The following is a 25,860-nucleotide window of genomic DNA, read 5'->3' on the forward strand; positions in this document are numbered from 1 at the left end:
CTTGATCCTCAGACTTCACTTTGGAACCTCTCCCTGCTTGGTTACAATTCTTAATTAAATTTTTTTAAAAACTTTGGAGTTGGGATTTTGCACCAAAATCCATTTTCCACATAACAGCAGTAATTCACTGGCCGTTAAGCGCTTTGGGACGTCCTGAGGATGTGAAAGGCGCTAGATGAATGCAAGGTCTTTTTTTTCAAAATTCACCACTTTCAGCTGGTGATCCAGATTTGAGTGTTTTGTATTTTTGGTAGATCCTGAGATTTAACTCACCCCTTAATAATTTAGAACAAGACAACTGCAAACACTTGGCTCCCCCCCCCACCCGAAAAAACACACCCCATATATGCACAGTGCAGATGCCTTTAGTCATTTGCATGTTCTTGGGTAAAGGAAAGACAGGAGATTTACACCTAAAATTTCAAGATTAAAATGCAGCCCGCTCATCTAGTAACCCCAGTGTGTGAAGAAACAAAATTAGTTGTGATGGTTATCATATTTTAAGTTTTGTTTTTAATTTCCAAAAATTATTTATACAGAACAAATAATGGAATTAATAAACCACTAATAATACAGCACATCTCAAAAATTGATCTCGGGTTTATCAGTGTTTGTATGAATAAATGTACTGCTCCAAACATGACAAGACATGGTGCAGATCCAGTGTACGAGAGAAAGGTACACGAAGTTCCATTAAGATCTTATGAAGTATCACATTATTCCCAACACAAGCGACTGTTCACACACAGCCAGGCAGCAGGGCACAACTTCTCTGCTTTTGTAGTGGGCTGGGTAATGAACAGGAACAAGAAAGAGACTCTAATCGACACACTTACCACTCTTCCAGTGACACTTACCGACGTACAATGCACAGTATGTCTAATGCTCCAATACTTGGAAAGCTCCCAGTAGCGTTCCTTAATTTATTTTATTGAATATTCAGTTCCCAGATGAAATGTTTAAATTATAATAGGAAAGAGAAAATTCCATACTGCAGGGTTAGCGATTATAAAACTCTGATTAAACTTTGGATTATTCCATATCCTGAGCCCAATGCACAGTATCTGCTATCGCCTGATGGAGCTCATTAAAATGCACCGCTCACTCTCACCGTGCCTGCAGCAATAGTTAAAAGTAGTTTCCCTGATTTTCTGACTGTTGATTTCTCTTTCCCCTCCCTCACTACAGATGGCAAAAAACTTTACCAATTCTAGATTGTTAGCCCTCACCCAGCTGAATAAGGAACGCCATGTGATTAGCACAGTAAAGGCAGCGACTGGTACATCAGGGTTGATTTTAGGTGATGGTATCTGCCCATCGAAGGTAGGTGGATCATGGGAAATGTGTGCCTCCGAGTACCCTGTGTCCCTCCCCCAGTCGCCCCGTGTCTCCTCCCCCAGAATTTGTTTGATCATCTTTAGGGGCCAGAGAGGAATGTCCCCGAGTGTTTTCTGGGGGGGTTTTGTCTCTCCCTGGAGTTTGGATGGCTGTGTGGGTGAGCGAATGGGGGATGGCGGGGGGAGATGGTGTGCAGGAGTTACACCATGCCAGGATAGGACAGGCTGAATGGAGTGGCCGGTCTTTTCCTGTCCGATCAACAATTATTGTTACTGAATGGTGCAGTTGTCTCTGAGATCTGGGTTCAGTCCCCTCTGTCTGTTGGCTGAATCGGTCCTGAATGAAAGAAGTTTGGGCAGTTCCTTGTGGACATCAGTCTAAAGCAGTGCTGCCCAATAGAATCGCTGACCAGCCACAGGTGTTGCTACGGTGACACCGCTATAGCCACATGCACTAATTTAAGTCGAAAATGCCTTGCACACAATCCAGGTAAATGTACTTCACACGTGGATATTTACTGAACAAACATCTATCACCATTCAGCAACCAAGGTAATAAAACACACACCACGATCAAAAAACACTCACACACTCTGCTTTACATCTTACCATTTAATCAACAAACACACAAAAGGTTAAAGATCACATGCATATGCTGTGCGAATATGAGTATTGAGATCACAGGCCCAAGGAATGCGTCTATGACTCGTTTTTAGAAATGTACTAATCAATTAGCCACATGTGACTAATGTATTATACAACTCTGCTCTAAAGCTGCTTCTAATTCACTCAGAGGGGTCTCAGGGTAGTCAGTGTAGGAAATAGAAATGTCACACTGGTGCAGTAGGAGCACCTGTCTGAGGCTGGGACAGTGTAGAGGGACTCGACTCTGCACCTGCTGTCCTACAGATAACCTGGAGTGCTTGATGCGGACACTGGGACAAAGTCAATCTCCAGCACTAACGTTGCTCAGTTAGAGGTGCCCACAATTAAATAAATATCCATTTCTAAACGAACAGCCCATTCAATCTCCCTGATATCCTTAAAGATCTTTTAGCTGTACTTGTCCCACAGCGAAACAGGATGGGACGATGTCCAGTCGTTAATGTGGATCTCAGCACTTTCAGGATGAAGGTCAGATTTCAGCGCTGTTTTTTTTAAACTAAGTTATTAGATCAGTTCAGTTTCTGAAGAGATTACCACATATAAATCTGTAAATTTACTAAACCACTTTTTATAGTTCACATCATAATTTTACTGTGATTAATTTCAGTAGGTGTTAGATAATTACATGGTACAAGTTGTAAATCAAATTCAGCACTAACAATGGAAGAGTTAATGTCACGTTTGTACCAAGTAATTCTGACCAGGTTTTTTTTGATCAGATTGAATGAACCGCTTTCACTGTTAGCAGTCGGACTGCTCAGTACCAGGAACTCGGTCCGGGGATCACTGCCCTGGTTTCTCCACTGCTGCCTACGCCATTGTTGGGGATGAAATTCCGAGTACTCATTTCAACATTTTCTCTCTTCAGTTCCTCGGGAGTTATTATAAATCACTGAAAAGCAACGTCACACAGTCACACTGTGCTCAGAGGACAAAGTCGTTTCAATTTGAAAAGAAAGAAAGTGGCTTTTCTTGTGCTTTTTAGTTGTTGGATTGGTGCTCCCTGGAAACACCTCCTCACCAGCGATGAAATTAATTCCTTTCCTGGCTTTCCTCTTCGTGTTCTTCTTCTCCCGTTTGTGTGCTGCAGCTATGTTAGCGATCACCTAAAGAGGTAAAGCACAACTGTCAGCAGGGCCTCCAACAATTCTTTCGCCCTTTGTCTTTCCAACATAAAACCACCTCAGAGTCAGCGGGGAAATTCAATTTTTTAAAAAGCCTTTTAAGCAGATTTCAAACTGAGATACAAGTTGTGTTGAAGTTCAGCAGACAGCTAATGTGTTGGTCTTCAAACGTAGGCATATTTTGGAACCTGCGTGTAGGTTCATTTGTTTACTGAACGGCGGGAGAGGGAGAGGGTGGGAAGGTTGCATTAAATCAGAGTTTCAGTCGGCCGTGCGTCTGACATACACAGAAAACCATCAACGTGTTTTGAAGTTTTTGAATCAAAGTCACCATGAAATCCACACAGGTAGAATTTGTTTGACCCGAGAATTGCTGATGTACGTACAGCCCCGCCAAACTGCAGGTCGTTCCTGTCGATTACTCCACGTAGCCTCCTTGTGTAAGTCACACAAGTTAGCTCCTGAAGTGACACTTTCTCTCGAGTACAAGACTAATTAAGCCTCAAACGAGAGAGAAATTAGAACATTGATTCCACCACAATTCCTATTTCTTATCTACATCCGGCCCTTGGTGACATCACCCTAAAACAAAACATCAGATTCCACATGGACGCTGACGACACGCAGCTCTACCTCACCACCATCTCCCACGCTCTCCACTGTCTCTCATTTGTTACACTGCTTGTCAGACATCCAGTACTGGATGAGCAGAAATTTCCTCCAACTAAATACTGGGAAGACTGAAGCCATTGTCTTCGGTCCACATTTTAAAAAAATTAGTTCATGGGATGTGGGCTTTGCTGGCGAGGCCGGCATTTATTGCCCATCCCTAATTGCCCTTGAGAAGGTGGTGGTGAGCTGCCTTGAAACGCTGCAGTCTGTGTGGTGAAGGTTCTCCCACAGTGCTGTTAGGAAGGGAGTTCCAGGATTTTGACCCAGCGACGATGAAGGAACGGTGATATATTTCCAAGTCGGGATGGTGTGTGACTTGGAGGGGAACGTGCAGGTTGTTCTCATGTGCCTGCTGCTCTTGTCCTTCTAGGTGGTAGAGGTCGCGAATTTGGAAGATGCTGTCGAAGACCTCACCTCTGGAATTCAGCTCTTTTGTCCATGTTTGGACCAGGGCTGTAATGAGGTCTGGAGCCGAGTGGTCCTGGCGGAACCCAAACTGAGCACTGGTGAGCAGGTTATTGGTGAGTAAGTGCCGCTTGATAGCACTGTCGACGACACCTTCCATCACTTTGCTGATGATTGAGAGTAGACTGATGGGGTGGTAATTGGCCGGATTGGATTTGTCCTGCTTTTTGTGGACAGGACATACCTGGGCAATTTTCCACATTGTCAGGTAGATGCCAGTGTTGTAGCTGTACTGGAACAGTTTGGCTAGAGGTGCGGCTAGTTCTGGAGCACAAGGCTTCAGCACTACAGCCGGGATGTTGTCGGGGCCCATAGCCTTTGCTGTATCCAGTGCACTCAGCCGTTTCTTGATATCACATGGAGTGAATCGAATTGGCTGAAGACTGGCTTCTGTGATGGTGGGGATATCGGGAGGAGGCAGAGATGGATCATCCACTCGGCACTTCTGGCTGAAGATGGTTGCAAACGCTTCAGCCTTGTCTTTTGCATTCACGTGCTGGACTCTGCCATCATTGAGGATAGGGATGTTTACAGAGCCTCCTCCTCCCGTTAGTTGTTTAATTGTCCACCACCATTCACGACTGGATGTGGCAGGACTGCAGAGCTTTGATCTGATCCGTTGGTTGTGGAATCGCTTAGCCTTGTCTATAGCATGTTGCTTCCGCTGTTTAGCATGCATGTAGTCCTGAGTTGCAGCTTCACCCGGTTGGCACCTCATTTTTAGGTACGCCTGGTGCTGCTCCTGGCATGCTCTTCTACACTCCTCATTGAACCAGGGTTGATCCCCTGGCTTGTTGGTAATGGTAAAGTGAGGAATATGCCGGGCCATGAGGTTACAGATTGTGCTGGAATACAATTCTGCTGCTGCTGATGGCCCACAGGGTCTCATGGATGCCCAGTTTTGAGCTGCTAGATCTGTTCTGAATCTATCCATTTAGCACGGTGGTAGTGCCACACAGCACGTTGGATGGTGTCCTCAGTGCGAAGACGGGACTTTGTCTCCATAAGGACTGTGTGGTGGTCACTCCTACCAATACTGTCATGGACAGATGCATCTGTGACAGGTGGAGTTGCAAACTCCGTTCTTCTCCCTGGTCATTGTGTGAGGCTGAACCAGACCCTTCATAACTGTGGCGTCCTATATGACCCCAAGATGAGCTTCTGACCACACATCCACTCCATCACCAAGACCGCCTACTTCCAATTCAGTAACATCGCTCGTCTCTGCCCCGGCCTCAGCTCATCTGCTGCTGAAACCCTCATCCATGCCTTTGTTACCTCCAGACTGGACTATTCCAATTCTCTCCTGCCCGGCCTCCCATCTTCCACCCTCCATAAACTTGAGCTCATCCAAAACTCTGCTGCCCGTATCCTAACTCGCACCAAGTCCCGTTCACCCATCACCCCCTGTGCTCGCTGACCTACATTGGCTCCCGGTCCGGGAACACCTCGATTTTAAAATTCTCACCCTTGTTTTCAAATCCCTCAAGTCCTCACCCCTCCCTATCTCTGTAACCCCCTCCAGCCCTACAACCCTCTGAGATCTCTGCGCTTCTCCAATTCTCCAGTTTAAGCACTCCAACATTGGCGGCCGTGCCTTCAGCTGCCTGGGCCCTAAGCTCTGGAATTCCCTCCCTGAACCTCTCCGCCTCTCTCTCCTCCTTTAAGACGCTTCTTAAAACCTACCTCTTTGACCAAGCTTTTGGTCACCTGTCCTAATATCTCCTTATGTGGCTCGGTGTCAAATTTTGTTTGATAATCGCTCCTGTGAAGCGCCCTGGGACATTTTACTACGTTAAAGGCACTATATAAATGCAAGTTGTTGTTGTATGAAAGACTCGCAGATTGGAACTGTGATGTTGCCTCAACACAATTCGCTCACTTTCGCTCTGCTCACCAACCCTGCAAATATCCATGACCATCCCCTGGTTGGATCGATGACCTACGCTGGACTCAAAATTCAGGCTCCCCCCCCCCCCCCCACCAGAGTCCAATGAAAGAGGCCCTTACCAACTGATACCCACCATCAAAACCGGCAAACCTCATCAGAAATAAATCACCTATTCTGCGGCTCCCCCCAGGTGGATGAGATGTTGAGGTTTGTTGCCACTCACCATTTCTTTCACTGTATTTTGCTGCTCACTCACAGAACTGGTGAACTCGTCGATGCTTTCAGATTTGATGGCACAGGTTTCTGGCAATCTGTACGCGTGTGCAATTTCAAACTCTCCCTGAAAACACACAAATATTTATCCAGTTTTGGTGCTTAAATCTACTACAAATATAAAACATGATCGTAAAGTAACTATAGCTCCCAGCTATGGGTTATTTGTTAGGACTGTGCATTAATAAAGACAGGCAGTGTTATTAAAACTCGTGACCTAAGTTCAGGTGAATATTCTGAATTTTTTAAACAATAAACTGGCTGTTAAAGTAAACTCAGAATAGGACACAGGAAGAGGCCGTCTGACCCAAACAGTCCACACTGGTGTTTATCCTCTCGGTGGCCATTTAGTTTAGTACAGTAGTAGTTTGGGGATAAAGTTTTAGTTCTTTGTAATCTTTAGATCATACTTTGTCCATTTCCCTCACGCTCATTAACGATTATACAGTACAATGGTTAGACCACAGTTGCTGCATTCCATGCAGTGCAGGTATCCCATTATAGGAACGATATTACTAGTCACAGAAAGATCACAGTGAAGATTCACGAGAATGAAGCCAGGAATAAGAGTTTAAACTTGTGGAGAAAGGCTCTCAAAATTGGGGGGTAAATCAAGGAAACTAAGGACATGAAAACTGAATTTAGATTTATGTCACAGCAGAACTCCCAAAAAAAACATTAACTAAACTTCAGAAAAGGTTTTTTTCTCACTTCTAACATTGATGAGATCCTCATAAATCAGAATATCCCATTGAATTGGAAGGCAGTAATCAGTCTGACACAATTTGTGACACTACAGACTGCTTTTTTATGCACTTGGCTTTGAGAATGATATTTAAAAGGTTATAATTCCTAAAAGCTGATTGTTTAAATAAACACTTACTGGGTTTATTATTAATTTAGACACACTTTAACTTCACACACAGCCACTCCTGGCTCATGTTTGTGAATTGCAAGTGCTTTTCTTGAAAACTGGCCAAGGATTTGGTGCCTCCTTGTTTTCTGGTAGCCCCTAGGTTCTGGTACTCAGGGCAGTTTATCAAGCCCTACTTGGGAGAGAGACTTACAGGCAGCCTTGTACTGGGAACGGAGTGGAGACTAATTCTCGATAGTCTCAGGCGCAGATTCTCCACTTTCTCCCTCCTGCCCTGTTCTGTCAGAGTACAAATTACATCCAGCAATAGCAATTTAACCCACTGCATCAAACGGCCGCTCCACATTTACCTTTTCAAAAACAAATCCCGTGTGGAATAAAAAACAGAAAATGTTAGAAACACTCAGCAGGTCACGCAGCTTTTGGGAGGGAGAGGATTGTCGGGTTAACATTTCAGGGCAAACACCTAGTCGAGTTCACCAACCAAAAATATATTGTGTAACACCACGTATAAATAACTCATCAATAACCTACATTGTCTTCATTGTAACCGAAGAACAGCAGCAGACTGCAATCATACCTCAGAAGACAATCTTGCTTCTCGATTGTAGAGCAGGAAAAAGGGTGTGAACTTAGTACTTGAATTTACTGACGTCCGAAATTCAAACAAGATGGGATCTAGGCAGTCATCCCAGTTTCTCTGCTTGGAATTCACTGCATTTCTAATAGCCCCTTTCAATATTTCGTTGGTTCTGTCATCGAGACCCGTGTGCTGCAGGTGTTCAGCAGGAGTCACTTTGTGATTAATGTTCCATCCTTCAAACAGATTTTTGCTCACCTAAAAAAAAGAGGCAGAAGCAAGAGCTTAGAATGCAGCCCTGGAAAAGCACAAACTCTACTCTGGACACATCGCCATTAAACAATCCAGACACTGAAAAATGTGCCAAGGATAAAAATGAGAATATTTCAACAAAAAATTGTTCTGTGAAATATGCACAAAACTGCTCAATGAAAAACCAGACACCAGGGAGTTTTTTTTCACTCCTCGAATTCAAGACTGGGAAAACTAGGCTGGATTGAAGGACACCTGTCGGTAAATCTGATGTCGGGCCCACAAACTGATGAGGTGTGGGATGTGTAATGAATCCACACGGGAGCAAGAGGGCAGTCAAAAAAAAAATAGCAACTTAATGCATGGGGAGATCTTCCAATTATTAACTCGTAATGTCACACTGGAGAATTTAACCATCACATCGCTCAGTGTAATTACAGAGACTGTACAGCACAGAAACAGGCCATTCGGCCCAACTGGTCTATGTCAGTGTTTATACTCCACACGAGCCTCCTCCCTCCCTACTTCATCTCACCCTATCAGCACAATGCTCTAACTAGCCTGGCCAATGATTCAGCATTATCTTTTTGCTTCTGTTACTCTATTCACAGGGTCTAGGATCCTAACTTGATCCCACTTTTAAAGATTTGTGTATATGAACCCCCAAGTCTCTCCGTTCCTTTACCCCTTTTAAAGTTTTACTATTCAGTGTACGTCTCTCCTCCTTATTCTTCCTCCCAATATACATCACTACATATTTCTGCGCATTAAATCCCATCTGATATCTATCTGGCCAATCTATTAACCCGTCCTTACGTTGCTTACAGTCCTGTTCACAGTTAATTATTTGGTATGGTTGCACACGTTTGTATTGTGCCCTATATGATATATAATGAGAGATAGATAGATCGAGAGATAGATAGATCGATAGATAGATAGATTAGATAGAGAGAGCGCAATGGCCCCCAATCCTGACCCCTGGGGGACATAATTGTTTACATCCCTCCAGCCTAAAAAACATCCATTAACCACAGCTCTCTATTTTCTCCCCTGTAATCAAACTTCCTACTCATGCTGCCGTTTTCCCTTTGACATCGTTCCTCTTAATTTTATCAATGAGCCTCCTATGTAGCACTTTATCAATCCATATACACAACATCCACTGCATTCCCTTTAACAATACACTCCATTATTACCTCAAAAAAAATCAGACACAACTTGCCTTTTACAAACCCCTTGCTGGCTGTCCTTAATTGCCTTATGTCTTTCTAGCCGAGTACTAATGTATCCTATATTGTGGCCTTTAGAAAGCTATTCACTTCTAATATTAAGCTGACTGGTCCACAGTTACCTGGTTTTTCCCTATCTCCCTTCTTGAACAGAGGTGTTACATTGGTAACTGTGCAGTCCCCTGGCACAACCTCCATATTCATGCCTTGTCAATATTTTAAAAAGTATTTTACTTGTCAGCTTGACTCAGTGGTAGGCAGCACATCCACCTTTTAGTCAGGTTACGGGTTCAGAACATCACTGCATGACTGGAGCACAGTCTAGAGTGATACTTCAGTGCCGCACTGAGGGAGTGCTGCATCGTCAGACGTGCTGTCTTTCAGATGAGACGTTCAACCGAGGCCCACTCTGCCTGTTTAGATGAATGTAAAAAGATCCCATGGGATGATTCGAAGAAGAACAGGGGAGCTCTTCCAGTGACATGGCTGACATTTATCACTCTACCAATACCACTAAAAACAGATTATCTGGTCATTTATTTCATTGCTGTTTGTGGGATCTTGCTGTGCACAAATTGCTGCTGTGTTTCCCTACATTACAACAGTGACTACACTTCAAAAGTACTTCATTGAATGTCAAGCACTTTGGGACGTCCAAGGACGTGAAAGACGCTATATAAATGCAAGTTCTTTTTTTCTTGTACTATTTGTTTTTTAAATTAGCCAACATCATGTACAATTATAGGCGTGAAATACAAGAACAAAATATGCCACTCACTTTTTACATGGACAATCCCTTTGAAACTTAACAGCAGCACTGGATGGGAGAAGGTGACTGTATATTCACATATTGCCAAACCAGGGTAAGTACTTCGAACTTAGTAATTTCAAAAATGTAGTTATACTGACTGATTGCAGATTTTAACAAGTTTGCAGTTTGCATCCAGTTCACACACACTTACTAAACACACACACGCATAGTACCCATATGACAGGCTGAAAATGCCCATTACCTCATCACAAAATACTCTGCTTTCATTGGAGAATATGTCTTTTGAAGCCCCAAACCTGTGTCAAATAAATAACATTCATGAGGCTAATAATCAAGTGATGTAGAGATAAAAGAGAATGGTCCAATCAAACAGCATCACTTAATCAACACAAGTCTTAGATTTAGGAACAGATATTGTAGAATGGAAAGGTGTTTCTTGTGAGCAGTTACAATCACGGTCCAGTTACACCAATCGCTGCACACGCCCACAGGGAGGATGCACATAACTGAACTGTCTTCACTGATGTCAGAGTGCTAATGTTAACCATTTCTGAAAAAAAAATCCATGGCAAATTTGAACTACAAATAACACAAATCAGACAAACATCTTTTAAGGTGCAATCTGTGAGAGGGGCTTAAAAACAAACACAGTGACAGCATTCGCACTGCTAAAGGTTAATGTTTGAACCTCTAAAGCAGAGGGTGAACCAGCAATGGCCCCGTGGACCATTTCCAGCTCTCAAGCCCCAGCAATTCGTTCCATGAAGCCGAGGGAACTCCATCCAATTTACTGTGTGAGGCAAAGGAGGAGATTGCGGGGGCTCAAACACATATATTCAGAACCTCTCTGGCCACAGGGGATGTGCCAGAGGACTGGAGAACCGCTAATGTAGTACCATTATTCAAGAAGGGGAGTAGGGAAAAACCGGGGAACTACAGGCCAGTGAGCCTAACATCAGTGGTAGGAAAATTATTGGAAAAAATTCTGAAGGACAAAATTAGTCTCCACTTGGAGAAGCAAGGATTAATCAGGGATGGTCAACATGGCTTTGTCAAGGGAAGATCATGTCTGACTAATTTGATTGAATTTTTTGAGGGGGTGACTAGGCGTGTGGATGAGGGTAACGCAGTGGATGTGGTATACATGGATTTCAGTAAGGCCTTCGATAAAGTCCCCCACAGGAGACTGGTCAAGAAGGTACGAGCCCATGGAATCCAGGGTGCCTTGGCACTTTGGATACAAAACTGGCTTAGTGGCAGAAGGCAGAGGGTGATGGTCGAAGGTTGTTTTTGTGACTGGAAGCCTGTGGCCAGTGGGGTACCACAGGGATCGGTGCTGGGTCCCTTGCTGTTTGTGGTCTACATTAATGACTTGGATATGAATGTAAAAGGTATGATCAGTAAGTTCGCTGATGATACAAAAATTGGTAGGGTGATAAATAGCGAGGAGGATAGCCTCAGTCTGCAGGACGATATAGATGGGTTGGTCAGATGGGCGGAACAGTGGCAAATGGAATTTAACCCGGAAAAGTGCGAGGTGATGCACTTTGGAGGGACTAACGGCAAGGGAATACACATTGAATGGGAGGACCCTAGGCAAGACAGAGGGTCAGAGGGATCTTGGTGTGCAAGTTCACAGATCCCTGAAGGCGGCGGAACAGATAGATAAGGTGGTAAAGAAGGCATATGGGATACTTGCCTTTATTAGCTGAGGCATAGAATATAAGAGCAAGGAGGTTATGATGGAGCTGTATAAACACTGGTTAGGCCACAGCTGGAGTACTGTGTGCAGTTCTGGTCGCCGCACTACAGGAAGGATGTGATCGCTTTGGAGAGGGTGCAGAGGAGATTCACCAGGATGTTACCAGGGCTGGAGCGCTTCAGCTATGAAGAGAGACTGGGAAGATTGGGTTTGTTTTCCTTGGAGCAGAGGAGGCTGAGGGGGGACATGATTGAGGTGTACAAAATTATGAGGGGCACAGATAGGATGGATACTAAGGAGCTTTTTCCCTTCGTTGAGGGTTCTATAACAAGGGGGCATAGATTCAAGGTAAAAGGCGGGAGGTTTAGAGGGGATTTGAGAAAGAACTTTTTCACCCATAGGGTGGTTGGAGTCTGGAACTCACTGCCTGAGAGGGTTGTGGAGGCAGGAACCCTCACAACATTCAAGAAGCATTTGGATGAGCACTTGAAATGCCATAGCATACAAGGCTACGGACCAAATGCTGGAATATGGGATTAGATTAGACTGGGCTTGATGGCCGGCGCGGACACGATGGGCCGAAGGGCCTCTATCCGTGCTGTATAACTCTGTGACTCTATGACACTTAGACTTCTGACCCGCTACTTTGTCCTGTTTTGAGTTTTGTGGGACTGGAGGTTTTGGAAAGGGCAGTTTCTAGCAAGCGTCACCTCACTGATAAATAAATCCTAAACCACAACCTCGAGAGCAGCATTTGCAACTCAAAATATCTGAAAATCAACTGGAACATTATACGTGACCCCGGGGTTTCCATGTGAGCTACGGAACTTGAACACGCCTGCTCTAAAGAGTAGAGTTTCACCCATTCCTACTGATAAGAAGAAATTTATCCCTTTTATTAAAAAAAACTATGGCAAGACGAGAGAAATTGGGATTGTTCTCTTTAGAGCAGAGAAGGTTAAGGGGAGATTTATCAGAGGTGTTCAAAATCATAATGGCTTCCGATAAAGTAGATAGGGAGAAACTGTTTCCAGTGGCAGGAGGGTCAATGACCAGAGGGCACAGATTTAAGGTGACTGGCAAAAAATCCAGGGGGGAAATGAGGAGAATTTTTTTTTTAAACGCAGCGGGTTGTTGTGATCTGGAATGCGCTGCCTGAAAGGGCGGTGGAAGCAGATTCTACAGTAACTTTCAAAAGGGAATTGGATAAATATTTGAAAAGGAAAAATGTGCAGGGCTATGGGGAAAGAGCAGAGGGAGTGGGACTAATTGGATAGCTCTTTCAAAGTGCTAGCAGAGACACGATGGGTCGAATGGCTTCCTGGGCTGTATCATTCTATGAACTGTTATCCAGAACGCTAGAAAAAGGCAAAACAGGCCAGTACATTTTAAAGTGTGTACCTGTAAAAGGTAGCAGCCAATCCCCTAGCTACTGACAAAGCATCTTTCTTCTGTATTGGAATAGCTTCGACCCACTTAGTGAAATAGTCCGTGACCGTCAGTATGTAGGTATTTCCTCGGGTGGTTTCTGGGAAAGGACCTAGGAGACCAGAAATACGCTCAGTTTTTGTGTTTTTTTTTAAAAAAAATGTATGAACCAAAAATTAGAAAACAATTCACGACTGAAAAGCTGCATCACCGATGAGGTCGAACCCTAGAATTTCCCACGGTCTCGTCACTTTCAAGGGTCGGAATTTGCGAGACATATTCTTGTACTGCTCAGCTCGCTGGCAGGTGTCGCACATTTTAATCTACAGTTTCAATACAAAAACGAGAAACAATCCTTCAGAAAATCACTTTTCAACCAGCAATTAAACATCGTCACGTTAGGTAAAAACTCTTTAAACTATAAAGGTTGTTACACAAAGTTATGTGGAGAGATTGGAGAAGCTGGGGTTGTCCTCCTTAAAGCAGAGAAGGTTAAGGGGAGATTTGATAGAGGGGTTCAAAATCATGAGGGGTTCTGATAGAGTAAATAAGGAGAAACTGTTTCCAGTGGCAGGAGGGTGGGTGACCACAAGACACAGATTTAAGATAATTGGCAAAAGAATCAGAGAGGAGATGGGGAGAAATTTTTTAAAGCAGCGAGTTGTTAATTGTTGTTAATCTGGAATTCACTGCCTGAAAGGGCGGTGGAAGCAGATTCAATAATAACTTTCAAAAGGGAATTGGATAAATACTTCAAGGGGAAAAATTTGCAGGGCTATGGGGAAAGAGATGGGGGAGTAGGACTAATTGGATAACTTTTTCAAAGAGCCGGCATAGGCACAATGGGCCGAATGGCCTCCTTCTGTGCTATAAGATTCTACAAAGTTAACTTAATTAAAAAAAACTTGTCATATTTGTTGACTTTTTTTTTTAAGGTTTCTTCCTTACCCAGTCTACCACATCCTTTACTATCCCCAGCCAATAGTATCGGCATTGAATCCTGTGCACTGTCTTTTTCTGTCCCAGGTGACAGCCGATATCAGAGAAATGACATTCCAGGAATATTTGCCGCCGTTTCTCGCGATCCGCCACCACTTCTCTCTTCTCGTCCTTCTTTGGCCCCACATAGTACAAACAGCCACCTTAAAATAACACAACACACATCACAAGGAGAGTATTTAGATTGAAAGAAGAGGACTTTAATGCTGCCAAGAAGAGTAATAAGCCTGGGGATTGGGAGAGTTTTAGAAACCAACAAAGGATGACTAAAAATTGATAAAAAGGGAAAAAAATAGAAAGTGAAAGTAAACTAGCAAGAAATTTTAAAACGGATTGTACGAGCTTCTACAAGTATGTAAAAAGGAAGTAGAAAAAGTAAACGTTGGTCTCTTGGAGGCTGAGACAGGAGAAATTATAATGAGGAATAAGGAAATAGCAGATGCGTTAAACAAATATTTTGTATCTGTCTTCACAGTAGAAGACACAAAAAAATACCAAAAATAGTGGGGAACCAAGGGGTAAATGAGAGTGAGGAACTTAAAACAATTAATATCACTAGAGAAAAGGTACTGGACAAACTAATGGGACTAAAAGCCGACAAATCCCCTAGACCTGATGGCCTACATCCTAGGGTTCTAAAAGGTGGCCGCTGAGATAGCGGATGCATTGGTTGTGATCTTCCAAAATTCTCTAGATTCTGGAACGGTCTCAGTGGACTGGAAGGTAGTAAACGTTACCCCACTATTCAAGAAGGGAGGGAGAGAGAAAACACGGAACTACAGGCCAGTTAGCCTGACATCAGCCGTTGGGAAAATGCTGGAATCCATTTTTAAGGAAGTGGTAACAAGACACCTAGAAAATCATATGATTAGGCAGAGTCAACATGGTTTTATGAAAGGAAAATGGTGTTTGACAAATTTATTAGAGTTTTTTGAGGGTGTAACTTGCAGGGAAGATAAAGGTGAACCAGTGGATATAGTATATTTGGATTTTCAAAAGGCATTCAATAAGGTGCCACATAAAAGGTTGTTACTCAAGGTAAGGGTTCATGGGGTTGTGGGTAATATATTAGCATGGATAGAGGATTGGTTAAAGGACAGAAAAGAGAGTAGGGATAAACGGGTCATTCTCAGGTTGTCAGGCTGTAACTAGTGGGGTGCCGCAAGGATCAGTGCTTGGGCCTCAGCTATTTACAATCTATATTTATGATTTAGATGAAGGGACCGAGTGTAATGTATCCAAGTTTGCTGACGATACAAAGCTAGGTGGGAAAGTAAGCTGTGAGGAGGACACAAAGAGTCTGCAAAGGGATATAGAAAGGTTAAGTGAGTGGGTAAGAAGGTGGCAGATGGAGTATAATGTGGGGAAATGTGAGGTTATTCACTTCGGTAGGAAGAATAGAAAAACAGAATATTTTTTAAATGGTGAGAAACTATTAAATGTTGGTGTTCAGAGAGACTTGGGTGTCCTCGTACAAGAAACACAAAAAATTAATATGCAGGTGCAGCAAGCAATTAGGAAAGCAAATGGCATGTTGGCCTTTATTGCAAGGGGGTTGGAGTACAAGAGTAAGGAAGTCTTACTACAATTGTACAGGGCTTTAGTGAGACCTCACCTGGAGTACTGTGTACAGTTTTGATCTCATCTAAGGAAGGATATACTTGCCTTAGAGATGGTGCAAAAAAGGTTCACTAGATTGATTGAGATTAATTAATCATAGGACAACCCTCTCACTAGATTCATCGACCTGAAATGTTAACTCTGTTGCTCTCTCCACAGATGCTGCCTGACCCACTGAGTGTTTCCAGCATTTCCTGTTTTTATTATTCTTTCTCTCTTTTAATAATACCAGCTTTTTATTTCCAGATTTTTGAAACTGAATTCAAATTCTCAAAATGCACATGGTGGGATTTGAACTCATGGTTTCTGGACTATTAATCCATGCCTCTGGATTACTAGCCCTGTATTATAACCACTACACTACCGTCCCCAAGTTCTTAAACCCTGACTCTCGCTAATCTCTAGATTTAGATAAACTGGATGTGTCCTTACAGTGAGCACAGAGAAAATGTGGATTAAGCTTCCTCAGTGGTTTGGTTTGGAGACTCCTACACACAGAGATAGCGCCATGCGGTCTTTGAAAGTAGATAAATCGCCAGGCCCGGATGAAATGTATCCCAGGCTGTTAAGAGAAGCAAGGGAGGAAATAGAGGAGGCTCTGACCATCATTTTCCAATCCTCCCTGGATACAGGCGTGGTGCCGGAGGACTGGAGGATTGCTAAAGTTGTTCCGTTGTTTAAAAAGGGAGCGAGGGATAGACCGAGTAATTACAGGCCAGTCAGTCTAACCTCAGTGGTGGGCAAATTATTGGAATCAATTCTGAGAGATGGAATAAATCGTCATTTAGAAAGACACTCGTTAATCAAAGACAATCAGTGCGGATTTGTTAAGGGAAGGTCGTGTCTGACTAACTTGATTGAATTTTTTGAGGAGGTAACACGGAGGGGCGAATCAGAGTGACGCGTTTGACGTAGTCTACGTGGATTCTGACAAGGTCCCACGTGGCAGACTGGTCAAAAAAGTACAAGCCCATGGGATCCAAGGGAAAGTGGATCCAAAATTGGCTCAGTGGCAGGAAGCAAAGGGTAATGGTCGATAGGTGTTTTCGTAACTGGAAGGCTGTTTCCAGTGGGGTTCCGCAGGGCTCAGTTCTAGGTCCCTTGCTTTTTGTGATATATATTAATGATTTGGACTTAAATGTAGGGGGCATGATTAAGAAGTTTGCAGATAATACAAAAATTGGCCATGTAGTGGATAGTGAGCAGGAAAGCTGTAGACTGCAGGAAGATATCAATGGACTGGTCAGGTGGGCAGATAAGTCGCAAATGGAATTCAATCCAGAGAAGTGTGAGGTAATACATTCGGGGAGGGCAAAAAAAGGCAAGAGAGTACACAATAAATGGGAGGATACTGAGAGGTGTAGAGGAAGTGAGGGACCTTGGAGTGCATGTCCACAGATCCCTGAAGGTAGCAGGACAGGTAGATAAGATGGTTAAGAAGGCATATAGAATACTTCCCTTTATTAGCTGAGGCATAGAATATAAGAGCAGGGAGGTTATGCTAGAACTGTATAAAACACTGTTTAGGCCACAGCTTGAGTACTGAGTACAGTTCTGGTCACATTACAGGAAGGATGTAATTGTTCCAGAGAGGGTGCAGAGGAGATTTACGAGGATGTTGCCAGGACTGGAGAATTTTAGCCATGAGGAAAGATTGGATAAGCTGGGGTTGTTTTCTTTGGAAGAGGAGCTGAGGGGTGATTTAATTGAGGTATATAAAATTCTGAGGGGCCTAGATAGAGTGGATAGGGAGGACCTATTTCCCTTAGCAGAGAGGTCAATAACCAGGGGGCATAGATTTAAAGTAATTGGTAGAAGGATTAGAGGGGAGCTGAGGAAAATATTTTTCACCCAGAGGGTGGTGGGAGTCTGGAACTCACTGCCTGAGAGGGTGGTAGAGGCAGAAACCCTCAACTCATTTAAAAAGTACCTGAATGTGCACCTGAAGAGCCTTGACCTGCAGGGCTACAGACCAAGTGCTGGAAAGTGGGATTAAACTGGGTGACTCATTTTCGGCCAGCGCGGACATGATGGGCCGAATGGCCTCCTTCTGTGCCGTAAATTTTCTATGATAGCTTTTGAGCACATCAGATAGCCGACTATTAAAAAAAAATTGGTCTTCATCAGGCACACGAGAAGTACAAAAGCTACCACTATTGCCGAGTCTAGGGTTCAACAAAGATTAAAACAAAGACCAAATTTTACCAAACTACTAACTGTTGAATAAAACAAACAGCCACCGAGAAATATATTTAGCAAATGGTTTGCAACCCAACTTCTTTTCTAAATGGCCAAAGTTGAGAACATTCAAGTTTTAAAAAGATTAAACTGCATTTCTAAGACTGGAGCATTTTTCAGTGATCAGCAGAACTACTGAAATTATATCAGGGTCCATGAGCTTGTGAGGCTCAGGTATTCAACGTTTAATTGCTCATCGCAACGGACTGCGGAATATGTACCAAGGCCAGAGAAGGCTCCAGTGGTGCCAAATAAAGGTAAGTGGCACCTTTTTGAAGAGGGTAAGTTAGCCCTGGGCTGATTCTAGCTCTCTAATTATATAATCACATTGTGAGGTTTAGTATTTTGCCCATTTCATTCAGCTTCTGTGCATTGTTTTATCTGAAAATAAATATGAAAGTAGTTTTAGCCTGTACGCAGTGGTCTATTGGTGTGGTATTTCCTACCTTGAGAGCTGAGGGGAGAATCTGGTGGGAATCCCCCGTGTGGTCTCCAGTAAGCAATTTACTGTCATTAGGCACTGCTGTTAGACCGATGATGTGGAGATGCCGGTGATGGACTGGGGTGGACAAATGTAAGGAATCTTACAACACCAGGTTATAGTCCAACAGTTTTATTTGAAAATCACAAGCTTTCCTCCTTCGTCAGGTGAGTGAGGGCTGCACTAACCCAAACACAGGAATGAATAAAGGTTCGGGTTTCAGTTCATAGGAGATTTGTCTGCTTATGGAAAATAAATTATCAAACCATTTATGAGTAAAGATGTTGTGGATAATCCCAAACTGCAGCAAGTGGTCTGTGTGAGTTAGCTGACTACAGCGAGGGCAGCTTCAGTTTCCCCGAGTTAGGGAACAGAACAACAAAAACATCCTCCTGACTCCCATCTAAAGGACTCCCTGGAAAAGTACGTTGCTGTTTTATAGGCGAGCACGGGATCAGGCTGTACCCCTACAGTCGAATAGCTGGCCAAACCCACCCACCAGGGTCACATGTAAAACCTGGCCATGTGCAGAATACTGAGCATTCCTGGCACTTCACTTGGCCAAGGAGTCAACGCCATTCCGGAGAGGAGGAGAAAACGGGCAAGAAAAAAAAAAAAATTCAATGTAATAAGAAGCAAGCTTTCGGTCACCTGTCCTAATGTCTCCTGACCGTGGCTCGTGTCAAATTTTGTCTTATAATCGCTCGGGACATTTTACTATGTTAAAGGCGCTATATAAATGCAGGTTGTTATTAGGAACACAGGAAAGGTTCGATTAAAGACTCTGTTTTGTCCCAGAATCTGCAAAATGTCCAAACAACCACCCAAAGTTGTAAAGTTGGTACTTTTGTTGTCAGGAAGATAACTTTTGTTGTCTGTGTGGTTCTGACCTCCTCCTGGACGGATTTACCGGGTTGATTCCGTGTGTTCACCTTCTCCGGACCTGCAGCTCCGGCACCCACTGATACCGAGCCTGTGGGACGAGGAGCTGATGGTAGTCGGGGGACCCGGAGCGGTGGTTTCACAGCCCGGGCTCACAGTGAGAATATTGCGAGGCCCAGGGTCTGATCACCCGGCGGCCGTGAGGCGAGAGGCCCCCGGAGACTCCAGCTCACGGTGCGGGTCCAATAAATCGACAGGCGGAGGCCTCCGAATCCAGGGAGTAAAGTGTGGGGGAGACCCCGGGGTTATGGGCCGTCTCCCGGGCCGGAGCCGGAGACATTCCCGGGCCCCCGGCTCTTCTCCTCCTCCCCCCCCCCCCCGGGTCTCCATTACTTGGGTCCCACCTTCACCCCCTCGGGCCCCGGGACTCGGGCCCTGCCCGGGCCGGACCCACCCACCTACCTTCCAGCATGAATTTCTGCGCGTACCGCTTGAGGTTCTTCTTCTTGGCCGGGCAGAAGGTGGCGGGGAAGCGGCCTTCAGACAGGTACCCGTGGATGTCGCAGAATTTATTCCCCGGCTCGGCCATGACGGGAGTAAAGGCCGCGGCGCTGCCGGTAAACCCGGGCCCCGGGCGGGCGGGCGGGCGGAGAGGCCCCGCTAAACTCGCGGCTCTTCCGCCGCCGTTCAGTGAACGCGGTAATTTAATTCCTTCCTTGGCGAAGTCCGGACTCCATTTCAACGGACCGGAAGTGCCCGGGCACATTTCATGGTTACACAGACCGGAAGTGCCTGAGTCAGGCGTCGCCACGGTAACCGGGCCTCCACAGGGCGGTGAGGCCCGACCCGAGTCCCGGACCCCGCAGGAGGATCGCGGGCCCGACCCGAGCCCCGGACCCGCAGGAGGATCGCAGGCCCGACCCGAGCCCCGGGGCCCGCAGGAGGATCGCGGGCCCGACCCGAGCCCCGGACCCGCAGGAGGATCGCGGGCCCGACCCGAGCTCCGAGCCTTTCAAGAAAAATATCATCGGTCAAGAGAGACTTTTGCATTTATTTAGCGTCTTTCACGTCCACGTCCCAGACTGGTCCGCCAGGCCAGTCACTGTTTGTTAAGTGGGAAATCCCCGGCCGCCAATTCGCACACAGCAAGATCCCAACTAAAGGGCGTGATGGCTGGGTCAACATCCTGGAATTGAGAGAGTGCGACGGTTCACGGAGAAGCAGCGACTGAGGATGGGCGTTAAATGCAGCCTTGCCCGTCTCACCCACATCCCGAGAATAAATAACACGATGACCGGATAATCTGTTTTCTCATTGTGTTGGTAGAAGGAGGAATGTTGTCCAGGACACTAGAAAAACTCCCCACCTCAGTATTCTTGGATGTAATGTTTCCCTGACTAACCTGTCTGAGCACCATTCACTCCTTTCGTTGCTGTGATTATCTCTCTGCCGAGGTGTGATAACGGGCAGTTAGAAAGATTATCTGTAATCACCAGGCATTGTTCTCTGACTATATATGCTGTGCCTTTATGCATCTCTTCACTTCACCTGACGAAGGAGCAAAGCTCTGAAAGCTCGTGATTTCAAATAAAGCTGTTGGACTATAACCTGGTGTTGTGCGACTCTTTACAGCTCTTCAAATAGGAAGAGATGACCATGTTTTAAGGTCTCATCTGAAAGATGGCACTGGAGAGTGCAGCCCCCCCTCTGTACTGACCTGGAGTGAGATTTCAACCCATCACCTTCTCACTCGGAGCAAAAAGATTCTACGAATTGAGCCAAGCTGACATTTTTACTTGTCAATTAAGAAATTCAACCCAGTCTCTAAACTTTGTATAAACTGCAGTTAAACGCTGTAACATACCCATATTTATCACATTGAGTGATCACGTCTGATATTGAAAATACATCTGGGTATCTCTCCTGACTATATATTTTGCAGGAATGCATTCTAGTCCTATCGCTCCCCATTCCACATATCCAAATCTACAGTGTTTTCATAATTTTAAAAACCTCTCTCCTGTTACTTTCAATCAAAGAACACATTACCACAGTTAATTTCACTGCTTCTCTCCATCTCTTACAATTGCCTTCCATAATCTCCAACTCACTGTGAGCCATACTGGTGATCAGTCCCAGTATCTGAATAAAATCACAAAGTGAATTTAGAATGAATTTCATGCCCAAGTTGAGATCATAAGATAATTACAGATTAGGGAGATTGTTTGACCCTTCTTACTTCATCCACTCACAAAGAACTTCAAGTCTCCCCATTGCAGCATCCAATTGTTTATAAAACGATCCCAGGGTTTTTGCCTCCACTCCTTCTGGAGATGTAGTGACCACTGGCTCTGGTAGTACTCTTGCTGGGAAGGACTGGGTTCAGGCCCCAATCCGGACAGCCTTGGAGATCGGAGCACCTGCTCTGATTACTGGATTCATATCCAGCGGGGATAAGAACATAAGAAATAGGAGCAGGAGTAGGCCATATGGCCCCTCGAGCCTGCTCCACCAGGATAGATGTGGGTGGATCCCCATCGTAAAGGGTAGGGAGGGCTCTTCAGTCTGACTTAAAACACGCTTAGAAGATGGTAATCTGAAGATAAAAATCGCGAGGAAGGCAATGGGAAACCACCTCAGCTACTCTTCCCTAGTAAGTAGCTCAAGAATGTCACGTGAGAGACTTGAGTTCGGTCCTGCTTTAGGGCAGAACACAATGGATGGATGGATTCTAGCTGGAAGTCTATTCCAAGTGTTGATAACTCTGTGTAAGAGAAAAAATTCCTATCAGTCCTAAATTTATCTTTTACTAGTTTAAACCTGTATCCTAGTCTTCCTCTCAATATAACTGAAAGGAAGATTTAACTTTTCCAAATCCCTAACTATCTTATATACCTCTGTAAGATTCCCTCTCAGACGCCTCCATTCCAACCCTTTCCAGGTTGACAAAAGCAAGTTTCTCCAATCTTTCCTCATAAGGCAGATCTTGAACATTAAGGATCTGCCTCCTCGCTGCACTGCCTCCAATACTTGAGCCTCTTCCCTCTTTCCCACTGACTAGAACTGAACGCAAGGTACATTGTGACCTGAGCACAGTTCGGTCTCCACTTCCTCTGACTTGCATTCTACTGTTTTGATTATGTAGTTCAACATCTGATCAGGTTTGTTGATTGCTACTCTGGATTGGTTGGACATGTTGAGAGTCGCATCTACTAAGAACCAGATCTCTTTCAACTTCATCTGTGGCCATTCATGGGCTATGTGTGCTGCTCATTCTTTCTTCCTATGTGCAGCACGGTATTAAATTTCATTGGTCATTTTTCTGCCCACTTACGTATTTTGTCCAACTCATTCTGTAGTTTCTGAGCTTCCTCTTCCGATTCCACTGCCCCTCCTAGTCTGGCATCATCTGCAAATTTCACTACTTTGCATCGAGTTTCTGAATCTAGGTCATTTATGTAAATTAGAAACAGTAGGGGTCCCAACAGTGAGCCCTGGGGTATCCACTGTACTCCCCCCACCCCCCCCCACCCCGACCCGACATATCTCCTCTCAGGACTATCGATTGTTTTCTACCCATCAGTAAGTATCTTATCTATTCCCTGAATCCCACAGTCCACCTGTGTTGTCACTTTGATGTTGAGGAGGTTGGTCAGGCAGGATCTGCCCCTTCTAAATCGATACTGATTGCTGTCTACTAGGTTATTATAATAGATAACCCTCAAATATACTCTTGATAATCAGTTCCATTATTTTACACAGAGACAAATGGATCTGTAGTTGCCTGTGGCTGTTTTGTGTCCCTATTTGAATATAGCAGTCGTACAGAGCCTTGGTCAGATCCTATCTGAAGGGGAAATAAACTCTGCACTTGCACATTGTGTTTCAGATAGAAAAACATCCCAAGGTGCTTCACAGAGACATAAGGGGAAAAAATTGATTCTGCACCAAAGGAGATATTAGGAGGGTTAGGGTTAAGACTAAAAGAGTGGGTTTTAAGGAGGGTCTTAAAAAAGGAGAGAGAGGGAGGGGTTTAGGGATGGTGCTCCAGAGAAGGGGTGTAGTTACCTCAAGGCTGCCAACTGTGGGGTATAGGGATGATGGAATGTACAAGAGGCCAGTGTCAAAGGAACGGAGAGCTGGGGGGTGGAGGGTTTGTAGGGCTGGAGGAGGTCACAGAGATAGGGAGGGGTGAGGACATAGAGGGATTTGAAAACAAGGGTGAGAATTTTAAAATTGAGGTGTTGCTGGTCTGGGTCAGTGAGCACGGGGGTGATGGGTGAATGGAACTTGGTGCGAGTTAGGGTACTGGCCGCAGAGTTTTGGATGAGCTGAAGTTTACGGAGGATGCAAGGTGGGAGGCCGGACAAGAGGGCATTGGAATAGTTGAGTCTAGAGGTAACGAAAGCATGGATGGGGGTTTCGGCAGCAGATGAGCTGAGGCAGGAGCGGAGACCGGCGATGTTACGGATGTGGAAGTAGGCGGTCTTTGTGATGGAGTGGATATGAAGTCGGAAACTTAGCTCAGAGTTGAATCGGACAGCATTTATACAGAAAAACAGATCTACTTTATCAAAACCTCTCATCATTTTTAACACCTCCATCAGAGCTCTTTTAGCCTTTCTCTCAAGTAAAGAGCCCCAGTTTCTCTAGTCTCTCATCGCAACTGGTCTTTCATCCCTGGTATCATTTTAGTGAGGCAGTAGAAGGTCTGTTATAGTCCCTGTTATACAAGGTGCTTGAGTTCTACCCAAGTAGCTACACCGGAAAACCTTAGCGTACTTCCACTGTTTACAAATGCGGACAGATCGGTGTATTTCTGACATTATCTGTTTTATTTCAGGGAGCCCGTAACACATTCAACAACAACAACTTGCATTTCTATAGCGCCTTCAACATGGTAAAACGACCCGAGGCCCTTCACCGGAGCGTAATCAGACAAAAAAAAATGACACAGAGCCAAAGGAGGAGACATTAGGGCAGGTGACTGAAAGCTTGGTGAAAGAGACAAGTTTTCTGGAGCGAATTAAAGGAGGAGAGAGAGGGAGACTGTGGCAGGGGCGGAAATCCGATTGGAGGGATTCAAACACGGAGCTGTGGGAAAGACGGGCACGGATTTGGGAGGCGACAACACGTTGAAGAACTTTAGAGAGGAAAGGGAGGTTGGAGATGGGGCGGTAGTTTCCAAGGACGGGGGGGGGGGGAAGGATGGCTTTTTTGAGGCGGGAGGTGATGACGGCGGATTTGAAGGGGAGGGGGGGACGGTACCTGAAGAGAAGGAACCGGTAACAATATCAGCAAACACGGGGGGTCCCGGAAAGGAAGAGTTGGGCGGTCAGCAGTTTGGTGGGAATTGGGTCGAGGGAGCAGGAGGTGGGTCTCGTGGTCAAGGTGAGCTCGGAGGAGACGTGAGGGGAGACGGGAGAGAAAAGGAGGCGAAGAAACATTCAACACATCGACGAGTCCTGAAAACTACTGAAAAAAAAAGACCAAGAACCTCTCACGATGTAAAAGAGCCGACTTGGAGTTTTTTGTTTTCACTAATTCCCAGAAAAAGATTTAAATCCTCACAAAACTTGTGTTAACTGAACGAAACTTTACGTTCAGTGATAAACAATGACAGCGCGCTGGCACCTCCCGTGGCATTGCTCCGATAGGAGGGTGTTCGCAACAAAGTGTGACAGGAAGTGGGTGTGACAGGAAGTGGGTGTGACACGAGTGTGACAGGAAGTGGACGCTGTGTGCCCGCCCGCTCCCGGGAGAGCCTCGCCCCCCCAGGTCGGTTCCGGGCCCCGGGGTTTCTGCCCCCCCCCGCCCCGGACGGCGCTCACCTTCCACCGCGAAGTTGGCCGCGTATCTCCTCAGGCTCCGTTTCTGCAGCGGACTCAGGGCCTTGGAATAGGCGCCTTTCGACAGATACTTGTAGACGTGCCGGTACCGATCCACCGCGTCGGGCCGGGGCGGGGCGCCGGCTTTTGGGCCTAGACCGAGCCCGGGGCCGGGGTGAGCCGGGCGGCCCCGCTCGGTCTGGGTGGCGACGCTGCGTTTGCCGTCGGCCATTTCAGCAAGAAGGGCGGACGGGCCCTTCAGCCCAGGCCCGGCTGAATAAACTCCCCCTCCGGGTAGAGCAGCGGCCGCCGGGGGGGGGGGGAGGGACGGGATCCGACCGGGGGCCTCACCCCGCACAGCGGCCCCGCGGCGCTCGGCGATCCTCGGGGTGTTCCAGCCGGCGGGTTGGCGTGAAGAGAAGGCCGGGAGGCGCGGGCGGAACCTTTGTCCAGGACCCCGGGGGCCGGCGGAGCGGCTGCGGCGCGGACCCGGGTTTGTTTATCCGGTTTGCGGTGATTGTTTCTGTTTATTGTCGGGCGGGCGGGC

General features: G+C 45.5%; 1 protein-coding gene across 2 annotated transcripts; it reads right to left on the reverse strand.

Moving 5' to 3' along the window:
- Positions 1 to 1,934: 1,934 nt before the first annotated feature.
- On the reverse strand, positions 1,935 to 25,723 carry zgc:113436 (uncharacterized protein LOC503528 homolog). Of its 2 annotated transcripts, none has more exons than XM_068006208.1 (8): positions 25,317 to 25,723; positions 14,214 to 14,407; positions 13,477 to 13,588; positions 13,239 to 13,377; positions 10,377 to 10,431; positions 7,883 to 8,140; positions 6,379 to 6,495; positions 1,935 to 3,109 (listed from the first exon to the last, which is right to left on the reverse strand). In XM_068006208.1, exons 1-8 carry the CDS (start codon positions 25,543 to 25,545, stop codon positions 2,909 to 2,911), a joined length of 1,305 nt encoding a protein of 434 aa, XP_067862309.1. In that variant the 5' UTR covers positions 25,546 to 25,723; the 3' UTR covers positions 1,935 to 2,908. The 2 variants fall into 2 exon arrangements, with proteins under 2 accessions (XP_067862309.1, XP_067862310.1); XM_068006209.1 differs by lacking the exon at positions 25,317 to 25,723 and adding an exon at positions 19,948 to 20,489.
- Between the last annotated feature and the right edge of the window lie 137 nt (positions 25,724 to 25,860).

The sequence above is a fragment of the Heptranchias perlo genome, chromosome 25 (assembly GCF_035084215.1).
Source record: "Heptranchias perlo isolate sHepPer1 chromosome 25, sHepPer1.hap1, whole genome shotgun sequence".
Lineage (NCBI taxonomy): Eukaryota > Metazoa > Chordata > Chondrichthyes > Hexanchiformes > Hexanchidae > Heptranchias > Heptranchias perlo.